Genomic DNA, 22432 nt, shown 5'->3' with positions numbered 1-22432 from the left:
CTGCCCGTGTTTTATTGTGTTATATGTGATATATATATATATATATATATAAATATTAGACAAAACACATGCAGGGGTGTTTTTTGCACCAATATCTTGAATTTTAGGGCATATCTGCTTTTGTGGAGTTGTTGCCCTGCATCTATTTTGTCAATAGTCAACTATATGAATTATAAGATGATGTACAGGCCTTGGGGCGGTGCCAGTGCATTAACTGCGTTAAAATATTTTAATCGTGTTCTTTTTTTCATAACTAATTAATTAAGTTAATGCGTTAAAATGACAGCCAGAAAACAGTTATTTTAAGTTGTAATAATATTTTACAATATTACACTTAACTGTATTTTTGATCAAATAAATGCTACCTTGGTGAGCATAAAAGACTTTTTTCAAAAACGTTTAAAAAATCTTTCTGAGCCCAAATGGTATTAGATATTGCTTTTTGAATTATACTTTCTGTATTCTGCATTTACCTCATTTAATTTCCTTTTACTCGTATACCAAATATCCTTCCATTATATTAGCCCACCATATGATGATATGTTTAACTGTGATGTCCATCTGTCATTATTAGCTCCGGTGGCTAATGAATTACTGTCTTTAAGCCTGATCCTCTCAATTAGTCCAAAGATGCTTGGCTAATAACAGCTCATTAATCTCAGATAATCTCTGGATCTATGCTATATTGCTATCTCAGCTCGCAACACTTACAAGCAGCATCTGTGAGGCTGAAATCTGTATTGAGGCTGCACACTAATGTTATTCTTTTTTTAAAATACTTAATGAATTGGGTTTTTTGCACATCATTGGCTTTCAGTGTCAGGCCTTAAAGGGATAGTTCACTCAAAAATGAAAATTCTGTCATTACTCACCCTCATGTTGTTCCAAGCCCGTAAGACCTTCGTTTATCTTTGGAGCTCAAATTAAGATATTTTTGATGAAATCTAAGAAATTAAGACATTTTTGATGAGAGATTTCTAACCCTGCATAGACAGCAATGCAACTGAAATGTTCAAGGCCCAGAAAGGTAGTAAGGATGTTGTTAAAATAGTCCATGTGACATCAGTATTTCAACCGTAATGTTATGAAGCTACAAGAATACTTTTGTTTGCAAAATTGTTGAATAAAGTCATTATTTTTGTTTTCCTTGCACAAAAAAAGTATTCTCGTAACGTTACGGTTGAATAACATTATGGTTGATGTCACATGGACTTTTTTATGGATGTCCTTACTACCTTTCTGGGCCTTGAACGTGGTAGTTGTGTTGCTGTCTATGCAGGGTCAGAAAGCTCTTGGATTTCATCAGAAATATCTTAATTTGTGTTCTGAAGTTGAACGAAGCTCTTACAGGTTTGGAACGACATGAGGGTGAGCAGCTAATAACATTTTTGGGTGAACTATCCCTTTAAGAGCTTGACAGTGATAGTGATGGAGTTAAGAAAAGTTAGCTTAATGCAAATGAGAAGCAACACTGTAGAGATTTCACTGATCTATTGTGGTCAGAATTTGAAGTAGTTGGAAGTGAATTTGATTCATACAGTCAAATAATATCCAATAATTTTGATTTGATGTATAGCAATGCTTACTAGCAACCTAGTGACCTCCAGCGTAAAATCTCTGTCAGTGTAAAAGGTGCATTACACTGCATCTCTTTTCCTCAAAGCTAGGAATAGAGGATAATCAGACTCCTCCGTCCTCACTTTTCCAAACAGTGGAAGTACATGAGCAGAGTTTGGGATGGTGGGAGTTGGGAGGGGATTTCCTACCCTCCCCCCCTCCAGCAGAGGAGATCACACCCTGCTACGACGCACACAAACTGCAGCAGGGCCGCATGGTTAGAGCGCGAGAGAGTACAGCAGACGAGCGTCTACCCTCCACTGCTCTCACAGCCACTTCCTGCTTTGCCTCTCAACCCAACCCCCCTACTGTTCCTCTCTTCACAGCAGAAAGACTTCCAAGTTTCTCCTCCCGTGCGAACATGCACCCAGTCTCTCGCCTCTCTTTCCCAGTCTTCTCTCTGCACTTTTCTCACATTTCACTTTTCTCTCTGTGTTTTTCCTCCATCTCTGCTTCCCCTCCTTCTCTGCGCTCCTTTGCTCTCACGTATGTGTCGTTCATCTTTCTCTCCCTCGTCTCCTCACCCTGCACCACCCCCTTCACTGGGATGGGCCTCTCTCGCTGTAGTATCACACTCCCACAGCTGCCTCAAACAGTCCACAGCCAGTGCTTTTCCTATCTTCACTTTTAGACAGCACAATACATAATGAGATGTTTGTGGGAAGAATGTAGCTTTTTAAATGTAATATGTACAATACCATTTGAAAGTTTGGGGCCAGTAAGATTAATACATTTATTTAGTAAGGATGCATTAGATATATTAAAAGGGACAGTAAAGACATTTATAATGTTACAAAAGATTTCTGTGTTAAATAATATTCTTTTAAACTTTCTACAAAAAAGCATCATGGTTTCCACAAAAATACTGGTAATATTGGTGGTAATAATAAATGTTTATTGAGCAGCAAATTAGCATACTAGAGGGATCATGTGACACTGGAGTAATGGCTGCTGAAAATTCAGCTTTGCCATCACAGGGATAAATTACAGTTTAAAATATATTAAAATAGAAAACACTTATTTTAAATTGTAATAATTTCAATATTGCTTTAATTTACTATGTTTTTTTAAGGAAAACCTTGGTGAGCATAAGAGATGACTTTGAAAAACATGTAAAAAAATAAATAAATAGTATACAATAGTATACATTTAAAAATGTGTCATTACATCCAAAACTTAACACAACCTTCACAAATACTTTGTCATTTGATCTTTTTGGTCAGCCACTGAAGGAGACTTATTCCCATCATGCATTTAAAGATCTAAATGAAAATGTAATTTAACTTTAGATCCTTTTGCAATCTTAGTATAGTCCATTTTATGGAAGCCCTTTTTTTTTTTTGGTTAGAATTGCATGATACAAACACACAATTCTGACTTTTTTCTCAAAATTGCATGATACAAACTCACAATTCTGACTTTTTTCTCAATTGCATGATACAAACTCACAGATCTGACTTTTTTCTCAAAATTGCATGATACAAACACACAATTCTGACTTTTTCCTCAGAATTGCATGATACAAACACACAATTCTGACTTTTTCTTAAAATTGCATGATACAAACTCACAATTCTGATTTTTTTCTCAATTGCAAGATACAAACTCACAGATCTGACTTTTTTCTCAAAATTGCGTGATACAAACACACAATTCTGACTTTTTTCTCAAAATTGCATGATACAAACTCACAGTTCTGACTTTTTTCTCAAAATTGCATGATACAAACTCACAGTTCTGACTTTTTTCTCAAAATTGCGTCATATAAACTCTCAATTCTGACTTTTTTCTCAATTGCAAGATACAAACTCACAGATCTGACTTTTTTCTCAAAATTGCATGATACAAACACAATTCTGACTTTTTCCTCAAAATTGCATGATACAAACACACAATTCTGACTTTTTCTCAAAATTGCATGATACAAACACACAATTCTGACTTTTTTCTCAAAATTGCATTATATAAATTCACAATTCTGAATTTTTTTTCAGAATTGCATAATATAAACTCACAATTCTGACTTTTTTTCTCAGAACTGTGAGATATAAACTCTCAATAGCGAGTTATAGAGTCCAGTTATGAGGGGAAAAAGGCTGATATGTTCTCGGAAGTGCGAATTTATATCGTGCAATTCTGACTTAATAACTCGCAATTGTGTGTTGTAAAGTCAGAATTGTGAGATATACAAACTTGCAATTCTGAGAAAAGTCTAATTTTTTTTTACCTTTTGAATATATGAAAACAATTAAGAAGCACATGTGCTAAAAGAGGAAGTTGACCGATGAAGTTGCTCCTGTAAAACACAACAGCTCCTGCAGAGATTAATTGTCAACGTTTAGGCATTTAGTTAAAAGATGATTTCCACATGGCTCCTTATGCAGATCGGAGAAGTAATTAATGGGTTTAACTTTACTAAATTGATGCCATATTGAGTTCGTGTGAGTAACGAATATTCTCTATCCTTAGAAATGGAAAGTGCCTCCCCTGAGAAGACTGTCAGCAATGGTGTTGGTGCTGCTGATGCGAATGAACAGTCTCATTTGTCAGAAGAGGCCGTGAACAACCAGTCCACCACACGTACCCCAGAACCCATTGAAGGTAAGATGCCACAGTGGCTCTAAGAGAGACAGTTCATCCAAAAATAGATTCTGGCATTATTTACTAACTCTAAATGAATTGATTTATAGAAGCAGACTGTGATGGAAAGGACAAACCAGAACTTGGAGATGAAGATGGTGGAGTTAGAACAGAGGAGGAGCTGTCCTCCATCAACTCCATGATGAGCACTGTGATGAATGTGGGCCAGATCAATGGAGTCGATTCAGAGCCCACCAAAATATCTCCCAGAAATGCCACCAAATCACCGTCTGTCAATCGCACTGGGAGAAGAAATCAGGTATAGCAGCAGTTGGTATTTGGTTTATTAGTTGTGAGTGGAAAATTTAATTTTTATTACATCCAAAATCCCAAAGTAGGCACTTCTTTTGACTTTGTGGCTATTAAAAAAAAAAAAGTTCTGTGTAGAATCAGTGTGCGTAGCGTGAAAGTAATGCGGACATACTACATTCATCATGATGTCATGTGACCTACAAGTGTCAGTTGAGTCACTTCACTGCCATTCACAAATTCTCTCCCATGGCCTTATGGGATAGCATTGTGTAGAAACTTGATTCAATGGAAATAATGAATACTGTTAATTTAGACATACTGTACTACACTTGCACATGCTAAATTTGGCCTACTATGTAGTTGGGAACTATGCAATTTTGTCATTTCTATACACGTCCTATTTCTCTATAAGTGGTCCGTCTTATTTCCCTCATGCTGTCTCTGGTGGTCAGTCAGAGTAGCAGTTACTAAACTCAGTTAAATGAGTGGCAACAAATGGTCCTTGCGCTCTCTCAATCCCCCCTTTGTGACAGCCGATGCTTGTCTTATGCCTTCAATTAAAGTGTGGGATTTGACTGAAACACTTCTCTGTGGAGAAAACAGGTGTTTCTGTCCCCCAGCCCCCTCTGGTATCCCGTCCCACAGCCTTAACTGTATTTCCATACGCTGAGAGTGACTCCGCACCGCTGCTCGACTGCAGAAGGTCTTACCCGCTGAATTAGTGATGCTCTTCCTCACCCAGTGCTGCTGTTGTCTGGAGAAACAGATGGAGAGGCCACTTGTTACTCCATGTGACGCGAGCGCACAACCGCTCCCGCTGCTCTGACACATACTATCTTCATCAGGCGGGCCACATCCTGCATCTGTTTTACCTATTGTGTTTATCTCTCGCTGGGGGACAAATAAATGACTCACTGGGGTTTTGGAGTCATGGGGAGCCACATGTGTTGAGGAGACGTATCATTGTATGATTAAAACGTAATTACCTAATGTGTTTTCAGGAATATATGACTCTCATAAGGTGTAATAGTTAAAAATGTATAAATTAGTTTAGTTATTATTCATTTGCACAGAAGTCTGTACATTAAGACTATAAGTATGATTGCACTGTAAAATCCTGCGAAGTTGTTAAAATCTAGTCATATTTTTATAGAAAATATGTATAAAATGCGTATAAAATATAATTTTTATTATAATTATGTATATTTGTATTTTGTTTTCAATAAAACACTTTTTTTTCTTGCCCATTCAGAAGTTTGGGATCAGTAAGATTGTTAATGTTTTTATTTTTAAAGAACTGTTTTCTGCACATCATGGCTGTGTTTATTTGATTACAAATACAGAAAAAAGAGTAATATTGTGAAATATTATTGCTTTTTAAAATAGTGGTTTTCTATTTTAATATACTTTAAAATATAATTTATTCCTGTGATGCAAAGCTGAATTTTCAGCATCGTTGCTCCAGTCTTCAGTGTAAAATGATCCTTCAGAAATCATTTTTATATGCTGATTTATTATGAATTTTGGAAACAGTTTAAGTTTTTTTTGGAACCTGCAGGTTTATTTAAAATAGAAATCTTGTAACCATATACACCTACCATATGCAACCATATACACTACCATTTAAAGTTTGGGGTCACTAAATTTTTTTCTTTCTTTCTTAATTTCTTTGGAAGAAATTAATACTTTTATTCAGCACAGATGTGTTAAATAGAAAAAGTGATAGAAAAGACTTATATTGTTATAAATGCTGTTCTTTTTAACTTTTTATCCATCAAAGAATCCTGAACAAAGAATCAGAGGTTCCAAAAAAATATTAAGCAGCACAACTGTTTCCAACATTGATAATAAATCAGCATATTAAAATGATTTCTGAAGGATCATGTGATACTAAAGACTGGAGTAATGATGCAGAAAATTCAGCTTTGCATCACAGAAAAAATTATATATTTAAAAGTATAGTAAAATGGAAAACTATTATAAATCGCAGTAATCTTTCTGAATATTTCTTTTTTTCTGTATATTTTTAATTAAATAAATGAAACTTTGATGAGCATGAGACACTTCTTTGAAAAACATTAAAAATCGTACTGATCTCAAACTTTTAAACGGTAGTGTATATACATTTATAAAATTAAATGAAAATCCCTAAATAGAAAATGACTTGCATGGATAGACACAATGAGATTTTTATAAAGATTTTGTTATGCTGAATGCATTGCAAAAACTATATTTATTTTATTTTTTTATTTTTGAAAGAAAATGGTTAAACGGGACACCTTAGGTATGACTGCAGTGTTGTTCAAATCTAGTCAAATATGTATATAAAAAAGTCAATATAAAATTATATCAAATTTCATACTGATCAACTATGCAATTTAGTACATGTAACTAAAATGTGTCTCGTCTTTGTGTCTGCTACAGGAAGTCAAAGACGAACGCTCAAGCTTCATTTGCCCCCTGTGTAACAAAAACTGCATGACACAGCACCAGCTCACCATGCATATCAGACAGGTGCGTACTCTCTCTTACACACACACACACCAGAACATCCCTACATGTACACCTGTTTACTGAACCACAACAATTTGTCCTAAAATCATTGGATCAGAATTTTACTGAAACTGAAGATGTTTTATACTCATTTCCTTATATATATCAGTATGTTCACATCTGTGCCTCATTTTTCCTCCAGCATAACACAGATAGTGGGGGCACTGACCACTCCTGCAGTATCTGTGGGAAGGCTTTGAGCTCAGCCAGTTCTCTGGACCGCCACATGCTGGTTCACAGTGGAGAGAGGCCATACAAGTGTGTGATATGTAATCAGACTTTCACTACCAATGGAAACATGCACAGGTAAATGGTCAAACAGTGTTTTTAAAACTGTAGATGTTTAACTTTTATGTAAGTGTAGGCTTGCCTTTTCACCGGCTCATGATGATACACAACAGAGTATCCTATTTCCTGTTTAACTGCATGGGTTTTTTCATTAATCCACTACCTGTCGAAAGTTTTTGAACAGTAAGGTTTTCAATGTTTTTTTTTTTTTTTTAAGTATTCCTTTCTGCCCATCAAGCCTGCATTTATTTGATCCGAAATACAGTAAAAACAGTAAAATTGTAAAATATTTTTACTATTCAAAATAACTCTCTTCTTCTTAAATATATTTTAAAATGTAATTTATTCCTGTGATCAAAGCTACATTTTCGTCATCATTACTCCAGTCTTCAGTGTCACATGATCGTTCGGAAATCATTTTAATATGCTCATTTGCTGTTCAAGAAACATTTTTATTATTATTATTTTATAATGTAATATATAAAACAGTTGAGTAAATGTTTTTTTCAGGATTCTTTGATGAATAGAAAGATCCAAAAATCCGCATTTATCTGAAAGCTTACACTATACCATTCAGTATAATTCGATTTTATAAAAGAAATTATAGAAATTAATACTTTTTATTTAGCAAGGATGCTTTAAATTGATCAAAAGTGAGGATAAAGATATTTGTAATGTTACAAAAGATGCTTTTCTTCTCAACTTTCTATTTATATTAAAATGATTTCTAAAGGATCATGTGACTGGAGTAATGATGCTAAAATTTAGCTTTGAAATCACAGGAAAAAATTACATTTTCAAATATATTCAAATAGAAAACTTATTTTAAACAGTAAAAATATTTCAAAATTGTACTGTTTTTGCTGTACTTTGGATCAAATAAATACGGTAACCAGAAGAGACTTAAAAAAAAAAAAAAAAAAAAAACATTAAAAATCTTACTGTCCAAAAACATTTGATTGCTAGTGTACACAGGGTTTAAAAGCCAAAATGTGAATCGAACAAAAATGAATTAAACTTAATTATATGTAATTATATAATGATTGTAATTTAAGCCGTAGCAAGTGAAGACACTTGTTTTTCTATATAAATAGTTCTTTTCTGGTATTTTGGTCATTGTGTATTGGATATAACTTTACAAACTTTACATGACATGCATGCAAACAAAATATTTCATCTTTTTTATTAGAAAAAATCTATTTATTAAAGGGATAGTCTACCCAAAAATGAAAATTCTGTCATTAATTACTCATGTCATTTCTTTGGAACACAAATTAAGATATTTTTGATGAAATCCGAGAGCTTCCTGACCTCCCATAGACAACAACACAACTACCACGTTCAAGGCCCGAAAAGGTAGTAAGGACATTGTTAAAACAGTCTATGTAACAACAGTGGTTCAACCATAATGTTATGAAGCTCTAAGAACATGAAAATAATAACTTAATTTGACTGACAAAACGGTTTGGAAATCTGTGATGGAAAAATCTAATTATAAATACTTCGAAACCAATACCACTTTCAGTTTTCAAATGTGTTAAACATCATTATTGTTGACCTAAAGAAATAACTGTAACAAAAGGTCGCCGGCTGCATTGATAGAAGTCGCTTTAGGTTTATGGTGGAGAAGGAGGAGGGTACGGAGGGAGGGACGGGGAGGGATGAAGGAATGTCTGCATGTGATGTGAGAGGCCTGATTCTCAAGGCTGACTTATATTGATGGCTGGTGGCTTTTTTCTTTCATGTCACCTATATTTAGAAAGATTGTTCTGTCCATGCTTTCTTTTCATGTGTCTTTGTGGTCGAGGGTTTGATGTGTGACTCTTCTTGTTTGTGTTGATGGGATGTGCATAGAGGGCTTCCTTGTGCAGTTGAGACATGCAGGCATTCCAGATGGGGGTGGAAGAAGTTTGTGTGAGTGTGAGAGGAAGAAAAGGCAGGGGGCAGGGAGAGGGGTGCTGAGCATATTTTTTGGATGGCACATTATGGATGATGTTTAACCTTATCGCTTCATATATTGCATAACAAAACCAACTTTGCTTGGCATAGTGTTAAATCATGCAGCTGAGCTGTTTTTCTCACACTGCCCTCTGGCAATATTGATGAGGCACTGCAGAAGGAAACATTTACTCAGTGCATCAACTAGTAGCCTCAAACATAAAACCACAAAGTAATTAAGTGGCATGTGACAAGAAGTAGCAAGAACTGGAATTATGGTGGCGTAATAACATAATTACGCTGATACTGTTTTAGTCTGCATGGTATCAACGTGGTTTTATGCTGTGGACAGAGACCTGAGATGGAACAGGATTCAGGCTGTCAGGGTTGGGTCCACATGTGGGTGACCATCACTCTGCCTCTCTGCTATTAATATCTTTGGCTGCAGAATGTAAAACAAGATTCTTACCACTGGGTCTGCTGACATTTATCCTCCCTTTGCTGTTACGTACACTCAGCGCACAGCCATTAACTCTACACAGTCACAATGCAATACACATTAAATTTGACAACGTTCACATGTATATATGCTCTATAGAGCTATACGGTCAACTATTTTCAGTGAAACACAGCTGCACATAAGCATCAGGGGCCTTGTATCTGGTTGAACCTGAAAGGTGGGTTTGTTTCTGTGTAAGTGTAGGAGGGTGAGGGGTGCGCACGTTCCAGCATGTCGTAATGCGACTCCCAGCGCTTTGCCTCCACATATTACCTCTGACCTCTGCTGGCCGTATAATTGCATTTCCCGCCACCTGGTCACTCCCTTCTGTATTTTGCATGCTTTAATTATTAAAGTATTCCAGTGGCCCTGGTACCATCACATTAAAATGAAAACGGACAACTTTTTACATGGATGAGGTTAAAGATTTAAACAAACCCTCATTAGGTTAATAGTCATTTTATAGTAGTCATTTTACTGGGTTAACGTTAAAACAGCTGTTTAAATTTTAAAATTGTTTATATTATATTGAATAATGATTGAATGTAAATTACCCCACCCTCAAGCCATCCTTGGTGTATATGACTTTCTTCTTTCAGACGAATATAATCTGAGTTATATTAAAAAAATGTCCTGGCTCTTTCAAGCTTTATAATGGCAGTGAATGGCTGTTAAGATTTTGAAGTCTGATAAAGTGCATCCATTCATCATAAAAAGTATTCCACACAGATCTGGGAGGTTAATAAAGGCCTTCTGAGGCAAATCGATGTGTTTGTGTATGAAAAATATCCATATTTACAACTTTATAAACCGTAATCTTTAGCTTCCGCTAACTGTCGTACCCGTGTTCACATGAGAGTGCCGTTCCAGCATACGACGTAGGACGCAGGCGTAGCATCTTGTAAGAGCCACATTTTGTTTACAGCAAACGAAAACCAGTCTCCTCTTGGCTTATATCAAAATCCTCTTGACATTTTTCTTTATAAATCCTCGTTTTGTACTTCTAATTTGTGACCAGTGTTTTGTTTCACCTACATCCTCCACTGGAACGGTACTCCCCCACGTACGTGCATACGACAGTTAGCGAAAGCTAGAGATTAGTCTATGAAATTGTAAATATGGATCTTTTTCTTATACAAACACATCGCTTTGCTTCAAAATGCCTTTATTAACCTTCAGAGCCATGTGGAGTACTTTTTATGATGGATGAATGCACTTTGTTGGACTTCAAAATCTCAACAGCCATTCACATGATTGTATTTCTGTGAAAGCAGAAAGTCATATACAGCTAGGGTGGCTTGAGGGAGAGTAAATCATGGGGTAATTTTCATTTTTGGGTGAACTATCCTTTGAATAAAGCATTTAAATTTTTCTTATATTTGTGATGAGTGTTAATAGACAGAACTTGGTCTGAGATTATTTATGTATTTCTGCAGGCACATGAAAATTCATGAAAAGGATGCAAGCAGTATTCCTACCCCCAGTTCTTCCCCACTAAACAAGCGCCGACGACTGCCTAGGAGGAAGCCTAGTGTAGAGGATGAAGTGGAGCAGGCTGAGGAGCCACCAGTTAAAAAGGTATTTTACCATCCTTTTTTTATGTGTATTTTTCAGTTAAAGCAGTCTGAGTATAAATGATGTTTGGAATTTTTTGTGCCTGTATGTCTGAAGTTATATGCAAACAAACTTTTGTGTTTAGGTGATGTTAATACAAAAGTCGGGAGAAGAAGATTCTGTTAAGAGTGAAGAAGAGATCCTTCACTGCCCCATCTGTTTTAAGACATTCAACTTAAAATATGATCTGGAAACACACATGGAGACACATCCTGACACTACACTCAGGTAGGCTCAGGACTTTGTATTTCTGTATACAGTTTAAGGTCAAAAGTTTACATACACCTTGCAGAATCTGCAAAATGTTAATTATTTTACCAAAGTAAGAGGGATCATACAAAATTCATTTTATTTTTAATTTAGTACTGACCTGAAAAAGATATTTCACATAAAGACGTTTACATATAGTCCACAAGAGAAAATACGTTGAATTTATAAAATGACCCTGTTCAAAGGTTTACATATGCTTCATTCTTAATACTGTGTTGTTACATCAATGATTCACAGCTGTTTTAGTGATACTTGTTAATGAGTCCCTTGTTTGTCCTAAACAGTTAAACTGTTCTTCAGAAAAATCCTTCAAGGTCCCACAAATTCTTTGTTTTTTCAGCATTTTTGTGTATTTAACCCCTTTCCAACAATGACTGTATGATTGTGAGATCCATCTTTTCACACTGAGGACAACTGAAGGACTCGTATGCAACTATTACAGAAGGTTCAAACACTCATTGATGCTCCAGAAGGAAACATAATGCATTAAGAGCAGGGGGTGAAAACTTTTGGAATTTGAAGATCAGGGTAAATTTCACTTTTTTTTGTCTTCTGGAAAGCATGTAGAAAGTATTTTCTTTAGCTTCTGAAGGGCAGTACTAAATGAAAACAAAAAGATGTTTAGGCAAAATAAGAAAAATGTACAAATCATTCTGTTCAAAAGTTTATACCCCTGCCTCCTAATGCATTGTGTTTCCTTCTGGAGCATCAGTGAGCATTTGAACCTTCTGTAATAGTTGCATATGAGTCTGTCAGTTGTCCTCAGTGTGAAAAGATGGATCTCAAAATCATACAGTCATTGTTGGAAAGGGTTCAAATACTCAAAAATGCTGAAAAATGCTGTGTGAGCTGAAGGATCTTTCTGAAGAACAGCAGGCAGTTTAACTTTAAAAAAAAACAGTTGGATCATTCATGTAACAACACAGTATGTAAACTTTTGAACGGGGTCATTTTTATAAATTCAACTACTATTTTCTCTTGTGGACTATATGTAACATATTTTATGTGAAATATCGTATTCAGCTCAGTACTAAATAAAAAAGCAACATGCATTTTGTAAGATCTCTCTTATTTTGGTAAAAAAATATTTTGCAGATTCTGCAAGGTGCATGTAAACTTGACTTCAACTGTACATGTAATATATATGCTGTTTCTGACTGTTTCTTCTAATCCTAGGTGTAACATTTGTTGCATTACCTTTCGCACACATCGTGGGCTTTTGCGTCATAACGCCGCCGTTCATAAGCAGCTTCCCACTGATCCCTCTGGACGACCCTTTATTCAGAATAACCCCTCCATCCCTCTGGGGTTTGGTGACTTGGCTTTCATTGACTTCAGCTGTCAAAAATTTCCCCAGATTGCACAGGTAAACACTTTCAAATACATTAAATGTGAAAGAATTGCTTTATTTCTTTATTTAGATGCTGACAGAACATAATTTGTTTTATTCATTTAGATCTGGTGTGAGAGTAATTTGCGCAGATGCTCTAGCAAGTTCCACAAATTTGTTTGTGAGGTCTGCAACAAGGCCTTCCCTCTTCAGCAGTCTCTGGACCTCCACAAAACCTCACACAAAAGCAGCGCAGACACCAGCACTGAACCTCAGGAACATAACACAGATGGTGTTATGGATGCACCCAAAGTTAACTCCCATTCCACAGATTCCAAGGAGGTCAATGAACTAGTCCCACATGTTGATGCTACCAGTTCAGATGGGAAAAACGGTTTCATGGAGTGCCTGGGTCTCCAACACTCCTCCTTGGCCAAGCCAGAGAAAACAGAAGAGCAAATTCAGCAGGAAATGCTAGACAGCATTCGCTTCATTCGCGTTGAGCCACCTTCAACTAATCTACCTCAAGAAAGCAGCAGCAATCTCGGCGTCTCAATTTTGGAGCCCGTCTCTCTTCAAGCCGTGAACAAGAACGCCGCCCTCGGCCTCCTGTCGCTACAGCCGCTCCATGGTGTCGTCAGCAGTGGGATGTTTGTCCCGATAAGTGGTCAAGCTGCAGTGGAGCTGGCGGACATTGAACAAATCCTTAAGCTTGCAGCCACTGGGCCACCTCAGATGTCTTTGTCTCTGCTTGCCAAAGGTTTGGGCAGTCCTCTACAAGTGGACCCCAAACAGATTGCTTCTCTGAAGCAACAGCCCTTAATCACTCCTCGATCCAGCATGGGTGCCTCCACACCCCCTCCTCCCGTCATGAACGCCCAACAGGCCTCATCGGGCAACATCAGTCCTAGCCTTCCACCCCAAACAAGTCAACAAGTAAGAACTACCAGACAATCATCAGCCTCCTCTTCGTCCTCAACCTCATCCTCTCCAACCAACTGGGAGGGTCCAGATGTCATAGGAAACACGATTATCTCATATGAAACTGGAAAGCAAGAAGAGTTTGACGGCAAGGAGAAAGAATCGAGAGTTGCCAACAAGAAGACAACCAAGACAGAGTACCCTTGTCGGTTCTGCAAAGAAGTTTTTTCCTTCTTAGGCGGCCTACAGGCTCATATGCGTCACCATCTGGGAGCGTCACCGTACCAGTGCACCATTTGTAGCTACGCCGCTCCTGACAAAGCGACGCTGATTCGACATCTCAGAACACACAGCGGTGAGCGGCCATACGTTTGCCGCCTCTGTCACTACCCTTTCACTGTGAAGGCCAACTGTGAGCGTCATTTGCGCAAGAAACACATGAAGAACACACGCAAAGACATTGAGAAAAACATTGAATATGTAACCACCTCCTCTGGTGTAATTGGAGGCACCACGCTAGACCTCCTTGATACGGCCGGTGCCGGCAGCACATCTTGCAGATTTTGTGGAGAGGACCTTAAGAACTACAGAGCACTTCAGATTCACCTGCGAACACACAATGGATGTCAGCGGAAGCCATTCGAGTGTAAGCAATGCGGGGCGGCGTTTCTCGCTAAAAGGAACTGCATTCACCATTTGCTGAAGCACCACCCAGATGTTCCAGAGCGGGAAATTGAAGAGCACATCAAAAGTCTTGTACCGGTTGGAGGAGACGCCACCGCTCAAGCCAATCCTCCAACCCCAAATGGACTAGTTAACAGCACCATTCCTCAAAACGTAGGTCCATACTCTGGACCCGTTGAGGACCAAGACCAGCCTTTGGATTTCTCTAGCAAATCTCAAAAAACGATTGTGCCAAATGTTAAAGTTGAAGGAGCAGCATCTCCTCTGTTTAACGACTGCTCTATGGAGCCCATCGATCTCTCAATACCCAAGGATCCTGAGAAGAAGAGAGTGATGAAAGAGCTTCCTCAGAGCATGTCCGTCCTTCATCAAGAGATCAAGAAGGAACAGGCTCTAGAAATGAGTCCTGCACTTCTTGCAACTCACCCGGTTTCCATTCCTAGCCTGGCTTCTGCTCTATCCAGTGATATTACTAAGCCTTTTCCTCGCTTGAAGCCATTGCTACCGAAACCATCTTCTGCTTCCAGTACTGAAATGGCACCGCTGGCCTCCATTGCTCAGATCATCTCGTCTGTGTCAGCTACTCCAGTGTTGATCGAAACGGGAATAGATGGCAAAAACAGTGTTAGTGCAATGGATTTTAATACACTAAGTGAGAAGAAGGGTCCTGGCAAACTGGATTCAGTTCAGAATGGCTCTTCTGATAACTCAAAAAAGAGAGGCAAGAAGAGACCGTTTCAGGAGGAGATCTGTGATCCGAGAACGCCAGTAGGCTGTGGCATCGACCTGGAGTCGAGTGGCGAGTTTCCCAGTGTGGAGAAGATGCTAGCTACCACTGACTCAAATAAATTCAGCCCCTATTTGCAACCTAGTCAGATGGAGCCAATGAAGGAGGAGAAAGAGAAGCAGACTGTCAATGAGGAGGCGAAAGAAGGACGAGAGGATAAGCCAAAGAAACCTTCACAGAACAAAGGAAAGAAGAATGCTTATTCGAATTCAGTGCAGAAGATGACCTGCCCATACTGCCCACGTCTGTTCCCTTGGGCCAGCTCATTGCAAAGGCATATGCTAACACACACAGGTGAGACGCTGTTTACATTTCATAAATTGACATAAAGCACTTTATTTACTTTTTAATATTTACTCTAACCTACAATACAGTGAGCTACATAGCATTTTTAGGAAAGTGGAGGTTGCAGAATGGGTTAAATGTTGTACACTATTTCATTTGTCAGCCATTTAGCTGGACGTGTTCTTCAACTATTTCAGACTCTAAATAGATCTTATAAAAATCCCCACTGTAATGCAGAAAGAGTGAACAAAGCTGCTAAAGTTGGATGTGTTGATTAGTTTTGAAATTCATTCACTGTCTATAATGATTTACACTACTGTTCTGTTTAGTCAGCAAGGATGCGTTAAATTGATCAACAGTGACGGTAAAAACTTTTTAAATATTACAAAAGATTTTTGTTTTTAATAAATGTTGTATTTATCTAAGAATCCTATCAAATACATTATGATTTCCACAAGAATATTAAGCAGCAAAACTGTTTGCTTTGATAGTAATAAGAAATGTTTCAATCATGTGACAACTGAAGACTGGAGTAGTGACGCTGAAAAATCAGCCATCACAGGAATTAATAACATAATAAAGTATGTTCAAACAATTTTTCTAACGTTGCGATATAAACTCAAATTTTAACTTTTTTTCTCGGAATTGCTAAATAAACTTGCAATTCCGATTTTTTTTTTTTTTTTTTTTAGGATTGTGGTATAAACTCACAATTCAAACTTTTTTATCTTAGAATTGCGAGATAAAAACGCAGAAATCTGACTCTTTTTTTCTCAGAATTGCTATATAAACACAATTCTGAATTTTTTTTTTTTTTTTTTTTTTAGCATTGTGATATAAACTCATAATTGAGTTTAAAAGTTATAAAGTCAGAGTTGCAAGATAAAAGCTGACAATTCTGACTTTTTTTCATAGAATTGATATATAAATTCACAATTCTGACTTTTTTTCACAATTGCAAGTTTATATCTCGCAATTCTTAGAGATATAAATGGAGATATACATTTGCAATTATGAGTTATGAAGTCCAATTCTAAGGGGGAAAAATACTGATATGTTCTCAGAATTGCAAGTTTATATATCAAAATTCTAAATTAAAAACTCACAATTGTGTTATAAAGCCATAATTGTAAGATATAAGCTTGCAGTTCTGAAAAAAAAAAAGTGGGAATTTTGAGATAAAAAGTCGCAATTACCTTTTTTCATTCAGTAATATTTCACAGTATATCTGTTTTTACTGTATTGTTAATCGAATGAATGCAGCCATAGTGAGCATTAGAGACTTCTTTCCAAAACACAAAAATAATTTTACTGCCCCCAAACTTTTGAATGTATTATATAATTACTTTTTTGTTGGATCCAGTGTATTTAAGTCAGTAATGTTTTGTTTGTCTCATCAGAGTGTTACAGTTTTGTGCATTAATTTCACAGGTCAGAAGCCATACCCTTGTCCTCAGTGCGAGTCATTCTTCTCCACCAAGTCAAACTGTGAGCGCCACCTGCTCCGCAAACATGGAATATCTAATCGGACCCTTCAAAACAATGGATCTCGACCCAAATCTAAGGCTGACGAAGGATCCCAAGGAAGCACTGGTACTACTGGTCAGTACCATTATCTTATATTATGTAGCACTAATGGTCTCACATACTGTATATACTGTATGAACATTTTTATCCAAAAATTAATTTTGAGATGAAGGGTTAATGATCCTTTCATGGTGTAACTTTCTGACTTTTGAATACTTTTGAATACTTTTGCATAATATAATTATATCATTGTAAACTTGCGTATGCAAAGCAGCGCAATGTATAAAGTGCATAACAAGCTTTTCTTGTCTTAGCAGAGAGTGTATCTGATACTGAACCTCCTGTAACCAGCGATATTGTGGATCTGAGCTCTGTCAACCCCAAACAAGAAGAGAAAGCTTCGTCTCCTGAACAAACACCAGAACAAACAGGACAATCAGCCGCTGAACAAACCGACAGCAGCTCAGACCCAGACCATACACAGCCAGCTGATGGAAACCCTGAGAGTGTAGAAGATAATGATGATGACTCTCAAAGCAATAAAAGTCTTGATATGAACCTTGCTAACAAGCTTGTAGACTTTAAGCTTACTGGAGTAGAGCAGCACCAGCCTAAATCAACACCTGAACCGGTTTCTCCACCAGACGAGTTTCCACACACATGCACGTCCTGCAAAAAGACCTTTCGCCATGCAGCCACTCTCAGCCGCCACCAGAAAACTCACATTCAGGAGGTCCAGCCAGAGGATGGAGGCAAAAAGGGAAGACGCCAATCTGCTCCTCAAAACCCAGTCACAGCACCCAAAAAGGAGATGGAGCAGGACACAAAGGTCGAAGATGATGAAAAGGACGAGAACAGCAGCTGTGTGGAAAGTGGTGCTGATGAGGAGGAGAAGGAGAGGGAAGAGATGAGTGAGGATGAAGAAGAGGCTGCTTCCTCAGAGCTCAGGGCTTTGGAAGAGGATGGCGACACCCCTGGAGGCAAAACCGATAAGAGGAAGAAGATCTGTGCCGTGTGCAGCAAGCGCTTCTGGAGCCTGCAAGACTTGACCAGACACATGCGCTCACATACCGGTAAGATCTGTGATCTAGTACTTACTATCCTTAAAGGGATAGTTCACCCAAAAATGAAAATTCTATCATTAATTCCCTCATGTTGTTCCAAACCTGTAACACCTTCATTCGTCTTCGGGAACACAAATTAAAATATTTTTGATAAAATCCCAGAGCTTTCTGACCCTGCATAGACAGCAACGTCAACTTTACTCTCATAAATATGTGTCAAAAACTGACACAGAACAGAAGAAATTGTTAAATAAAGTCATTTTGTTTTCTTTGCACACAAAAGTATTCTCGTAGCTTCATAAAATTTCGGTTGGACCACTGGACTGTGGACTGTTTTAACAATGTCCTTACTACTTTTGGCAGTGTTAATTCTGTTGATGAATAATTTTCGCCAACATTTTTTCGCTGACAAAATCGATACTACAATGAAATTAAAATCATTTTGAATGACAAAAGGTATGATGAAAATCTACTGACATTTGCGTCAATGACTAAAAAATGGGACGAAAATGGGAGGGACGGTTTGAAAAGAGATTCATTCAGACCGACTCTGCTGCATGGTTTGGAGGTTAGATGCGTAATGTTACATTTGAAATGTATCATAGCCTATGATCTATCCAGCTAGCAAACATTTGCTACACGTCTCATAAAATATTAAAAAATATCAATATCTGGGAGTAAGAGAGGAGCAGACATATGGATAAATTCGACGACGCAAAAGAGAACTCAATTCGGTCCGTGTTTTCTGAGCGCACACACCAAAGCAGTGCCTCTCACACAGCATACAAGTACTCTTTCATGTCACATGAATGGAGAAATACACATAAATTATGCCGAATTGTCCATTTTGACGAGTATTCGCGTAAACACAAAGTTACGTCTTAGGCGAATGTAAACAGTTGGGAGAATATCAGACGTGTATCAGTACATTGCATCCGTGCATTCGATTTTAAAGGGACAGCAGCCTAATTTAGTTGCTGTTATCTGTGGCATTGATGTTAATAACACAACATAAGAAAGACAAAAAATCACTCACTGCTCTTGACTGAATCACTTTAGTAGTCCTAATAAAGATTAATCTAATTTATTTATATAAATAAATGTTTGCTTAAAAGAATGGAGAATGTTATAAACAAGTTGTTATAAAGAAAGCATAATTAGTCTAACTATTGGTATATCATTGAAAAGAAGACCATGTTCTTGTTTCTGTATGAGAAGTGGTTTCATTTAATTTTAATATAAAACCACATTGCGTGTCACAGCAGTTATGTTTTAGAGAAATGCTTAATAAATGCATTACACTATAACTAAACCCATTAGATTTTAGCCGACTAAATCTGTTGTATAATTAAAATATTTTGATTATTTAGTCGACTAAAACTAGACTAAAACTAAAAACAATTCAGATGACTAAAATATGACTAAAACTAAATGGCATTTTAGTCATAAGTCTATGACTAAAACTAAATCAAAATTTGCTGTCAAAATTAACTGCACAGAAGAGAAGAAATTGTTGAATTAAGTTTTGTTTTTGTTGTTGTTTTTTTTTGTGCACAAAAAGTATTCTCGTAGCTTTTTACGGTTGAACCACTGATGTCACATGGACTATTTTAACAATTTCCTTACTACATTTCTTGGTCTTGAATGAGTCAGTTGCATTGCTGTCTATGCATGGTCAGAAAACTCTTGGATTTCATTAAAAATATCTTCATTTGCGTTTCGACGATGAACGAAGGTCTTACAGGTTTGTAAAAAAAAATGAAGTTGATGCATCCAAAATAACCCTTTTTGTTGCAGGTGAGCGACCTTATAAGTGCCAAACCTGTCATCGCACCTTCACCCTTAAGCACAGTCTGGTGAGGCATCAGCGCGTCCACCAGAAACCCACGGATGAAAAAGGGACCGATGAGGCAGAAATGAATGAAGAAATTGATGGAGCAAGAGATAACGGCGAAATGCTGGAGGAAAAAGAGGTCCAGTGCTCATCTGACAATCAGAGTGAAGCAACAGCTTCAATCCAGAGTGAGAATGAACATAAGAAAGCAGAAGCACCTCAAGAAGTAAAGAGCGAAGGACACGTGGAGGAAATTAAGGAGAAGCAGCACCCTGAAGATACATCCGTGGAGATGAATTCTGCTGAGGACCTTCAGCCAGAAGGGGCTGAACAGGACGAACATCAAACATTAGTCGCCTCAGTCGAGGCCCAATCAGGCTGTGATCCAGAACCTGCAAAAATCAGTGTCCATAGCTGTACAGCAGCTCAGGAAATGATGGAGACGCCCGTTCAGTGAAGAGAAAATTCGTTGCGTTGATTTCGTGCCATAGTTTATCAAGCTTCCACAAACACTAGCCTGGCTTCTGCCTGTATTTGTCTTATACAGTATGCATATGAGAGATGCAGACTGGAGAACAGTTTTTGAAGCACAGTGATTCTTCTCTTGATGCCTTAATGCTTTTTTTCTAAAGACCTGAATCAATACGTAACTGGACGGTAGCAATTTTTAACCCTATTTGTATGATTTTTAATGAATCATATAAAGCCTTCATATCAATAAATTAGAAGTTTGTATGATGAAAAGAAGATTTATATATCAGCATTAAATTGTATTATTCTTATGTCCGTTTTTAGTATCTGTATGGAGTTTGGTTTCTTTTTCCTTTTTTTGTCTTATGAATTGAAGAGCTGAAGTGCCTGACTCATTTTCATAATCAAGATTGGCTGAATACATTTTGGATAAAATTGCTGTTTAGCTCTGTAACTTTTATTTTGGGTGATCGTCAGCCAATCGGTTTATCGGCAATATTTGCCTGTTCTTTGTACATTATCCTCCATCTTCGAGCCTCAATGACAAATGATGCAGACGACATGTATAAACGGCTGGAAAGCTTGAAACAGTGCCTTCTGGTGGCGTCGAGTGTGAAGTATTATATTATAAGGCCTGTGCATCAGAGAGAAGAGTGCTTCTGAGAGTCACGCTGTATGTTCCTTAATGGCAGTGTGATTCAGAGTACATTTTATGTATCTTTAAAGTGTGATTTCTGTTTGCCTTTTTGGGTTCTGTGTTTGTACTGGAAATCTCCCTAGGATTCACTTTGACTTCAACACTGGTGTTCACACTAAAAGTCAAACACTTTTTATTCAGTAGATACCGGTTCTGAGAAGCATCCCTCATATTGGTTGAAATCATACAAAATCATACAGTTTTACACTAGTTGTTGCAACAGAGTGACTTTGATAACCCCTGAAGCCCACACAACACTTCATTTGAGATTGAGTGAATTTGGCTAAAGTCCTCTCAGTGGCAAAATGTTTTATTTTGAAAGCTGTGAGTCTTTAAAACCGATTTAAACATTGTACATGAACTGGTTTTTATGTTTGTTGAAACACATTTACGTTTTTCTTTTTGTTTTTGTGTAATGTTGTTTGTACTTGTAAATTTGTACAAGTGCGTGTGGGTGTGCACAGTTATACGGATAGAAAACACTGAACATTTTATGCAGGTATTTATTGATCAGTCTCAAGCGTGTGGTTGTAATTTTGAAAAGCCATGTAGAATCCGATTTGTGCGGCGAGGTGAATCGAAAAAGATGAATGTTGATGAACTTTGAGATTGTGTGAGGTTCTCTACATTTTCAGATACTTTGTACATTCAGATGCTTTAGATAATTCTATCTTTTGTGTGTATTTTTGTTTGTCAGCTAATTCAACCAATTCAACTATCCATTCATTTGAGAGCATTGAACCATAGAGTATAATTTGATGGGTTTGACCATATGATTATAAACTTATTGATTTTGCATGTTAATCTAATTGGAATTTCTCAGTTATTCTCTTTCTCAGGGGCTTTTCAAAATCAGCATTTTCTGTGTAATCTGTCTGGTGTATAAAATTCGAGCTCTGTTGAATACACTACATTTAAGAGCATTTGACTGAATTTGGTCATAGTATGTTTAGGCTTAATTGTACCAAACCTTTTCTGCAAAAATTGGTATTGTAATTCACTCAGATATCAGAATCAGTGACCATGTTTGTCAGATGGAGTGCGAATACCTGTCAGATCAATTCAGATGTAGACAACTCATTGATTTTGCTTTTTTCACCTTGCTGTTCAACCCTGTAAAGTGAATAAATCATCCAATCAATAAATGTACACTAAGAAAGA

General features: G+C 37.2%; 1 protein-coding gene across 1 annotated transcript in view; it reads left to right on the top strand.

Moving 5' to 3' along the window:
* Positions 1–22432, top strand: part of rreb1b (ras responsive element binding protein 1b) — a 45432-nt gene extending 23000 nt beyond the window's left edge. The window contains exons 3-13 of the mRNA XM_051133179.1: positions 4087–4218; positions 4308–4516; positions 6934–7023; positions 7205–7368; positions 11224–11365; positions 11487–11629; positions 12848–13037; positions 13128–15687; positions 17110–17280; positions 17523–18278; positions 20067–22432. Coding sequence (XP_050989136.1) covers positions 4087–4218; positions 4308–4516; positions 6934–7023; positions 7205–7368; positions 11224–11365; positions 11487–11629; positions 12848–13037; positions 13128–15687; positions 17110–17280; positions 17523–18278; positions 20067–20560 — 5051 coding nt within the window. The 3' untranslated portion in view covers positions 20561–22432. The remainder of the gene's footprint in view (positions 1–4086; positions 4219–4307; positions 4517–6933; positions 7024–7204; positions 7369–11223; positions 11366–11486; positions 11630–12847; positions 13038–13127; positions 15688–17109; positions 17281–17522; positions 18279–20066) is intronic.

This window comes from Labeo rohita, chromosome 2 (assembly GCF_022985175.1).
Source record: "Labeo rohita strain BAU-BD-2019 chromosome 2, IGBB_LRoh.1.0, whole genome shotgun sequence".
In the NCBI taxonomy this organism is placed as follows: domain Eukaryota; kingdom Metazoa; phylum Chordata; class Actinopteri; order Cypriniformes; family Cyprinidae; genus Labeo; species Labeo rohita.
The sequence above is the reverse complement of the archived record's forward strand: the minus strand, read 5'-3'. Positions and strand labels throughout refer to the sequence as shown.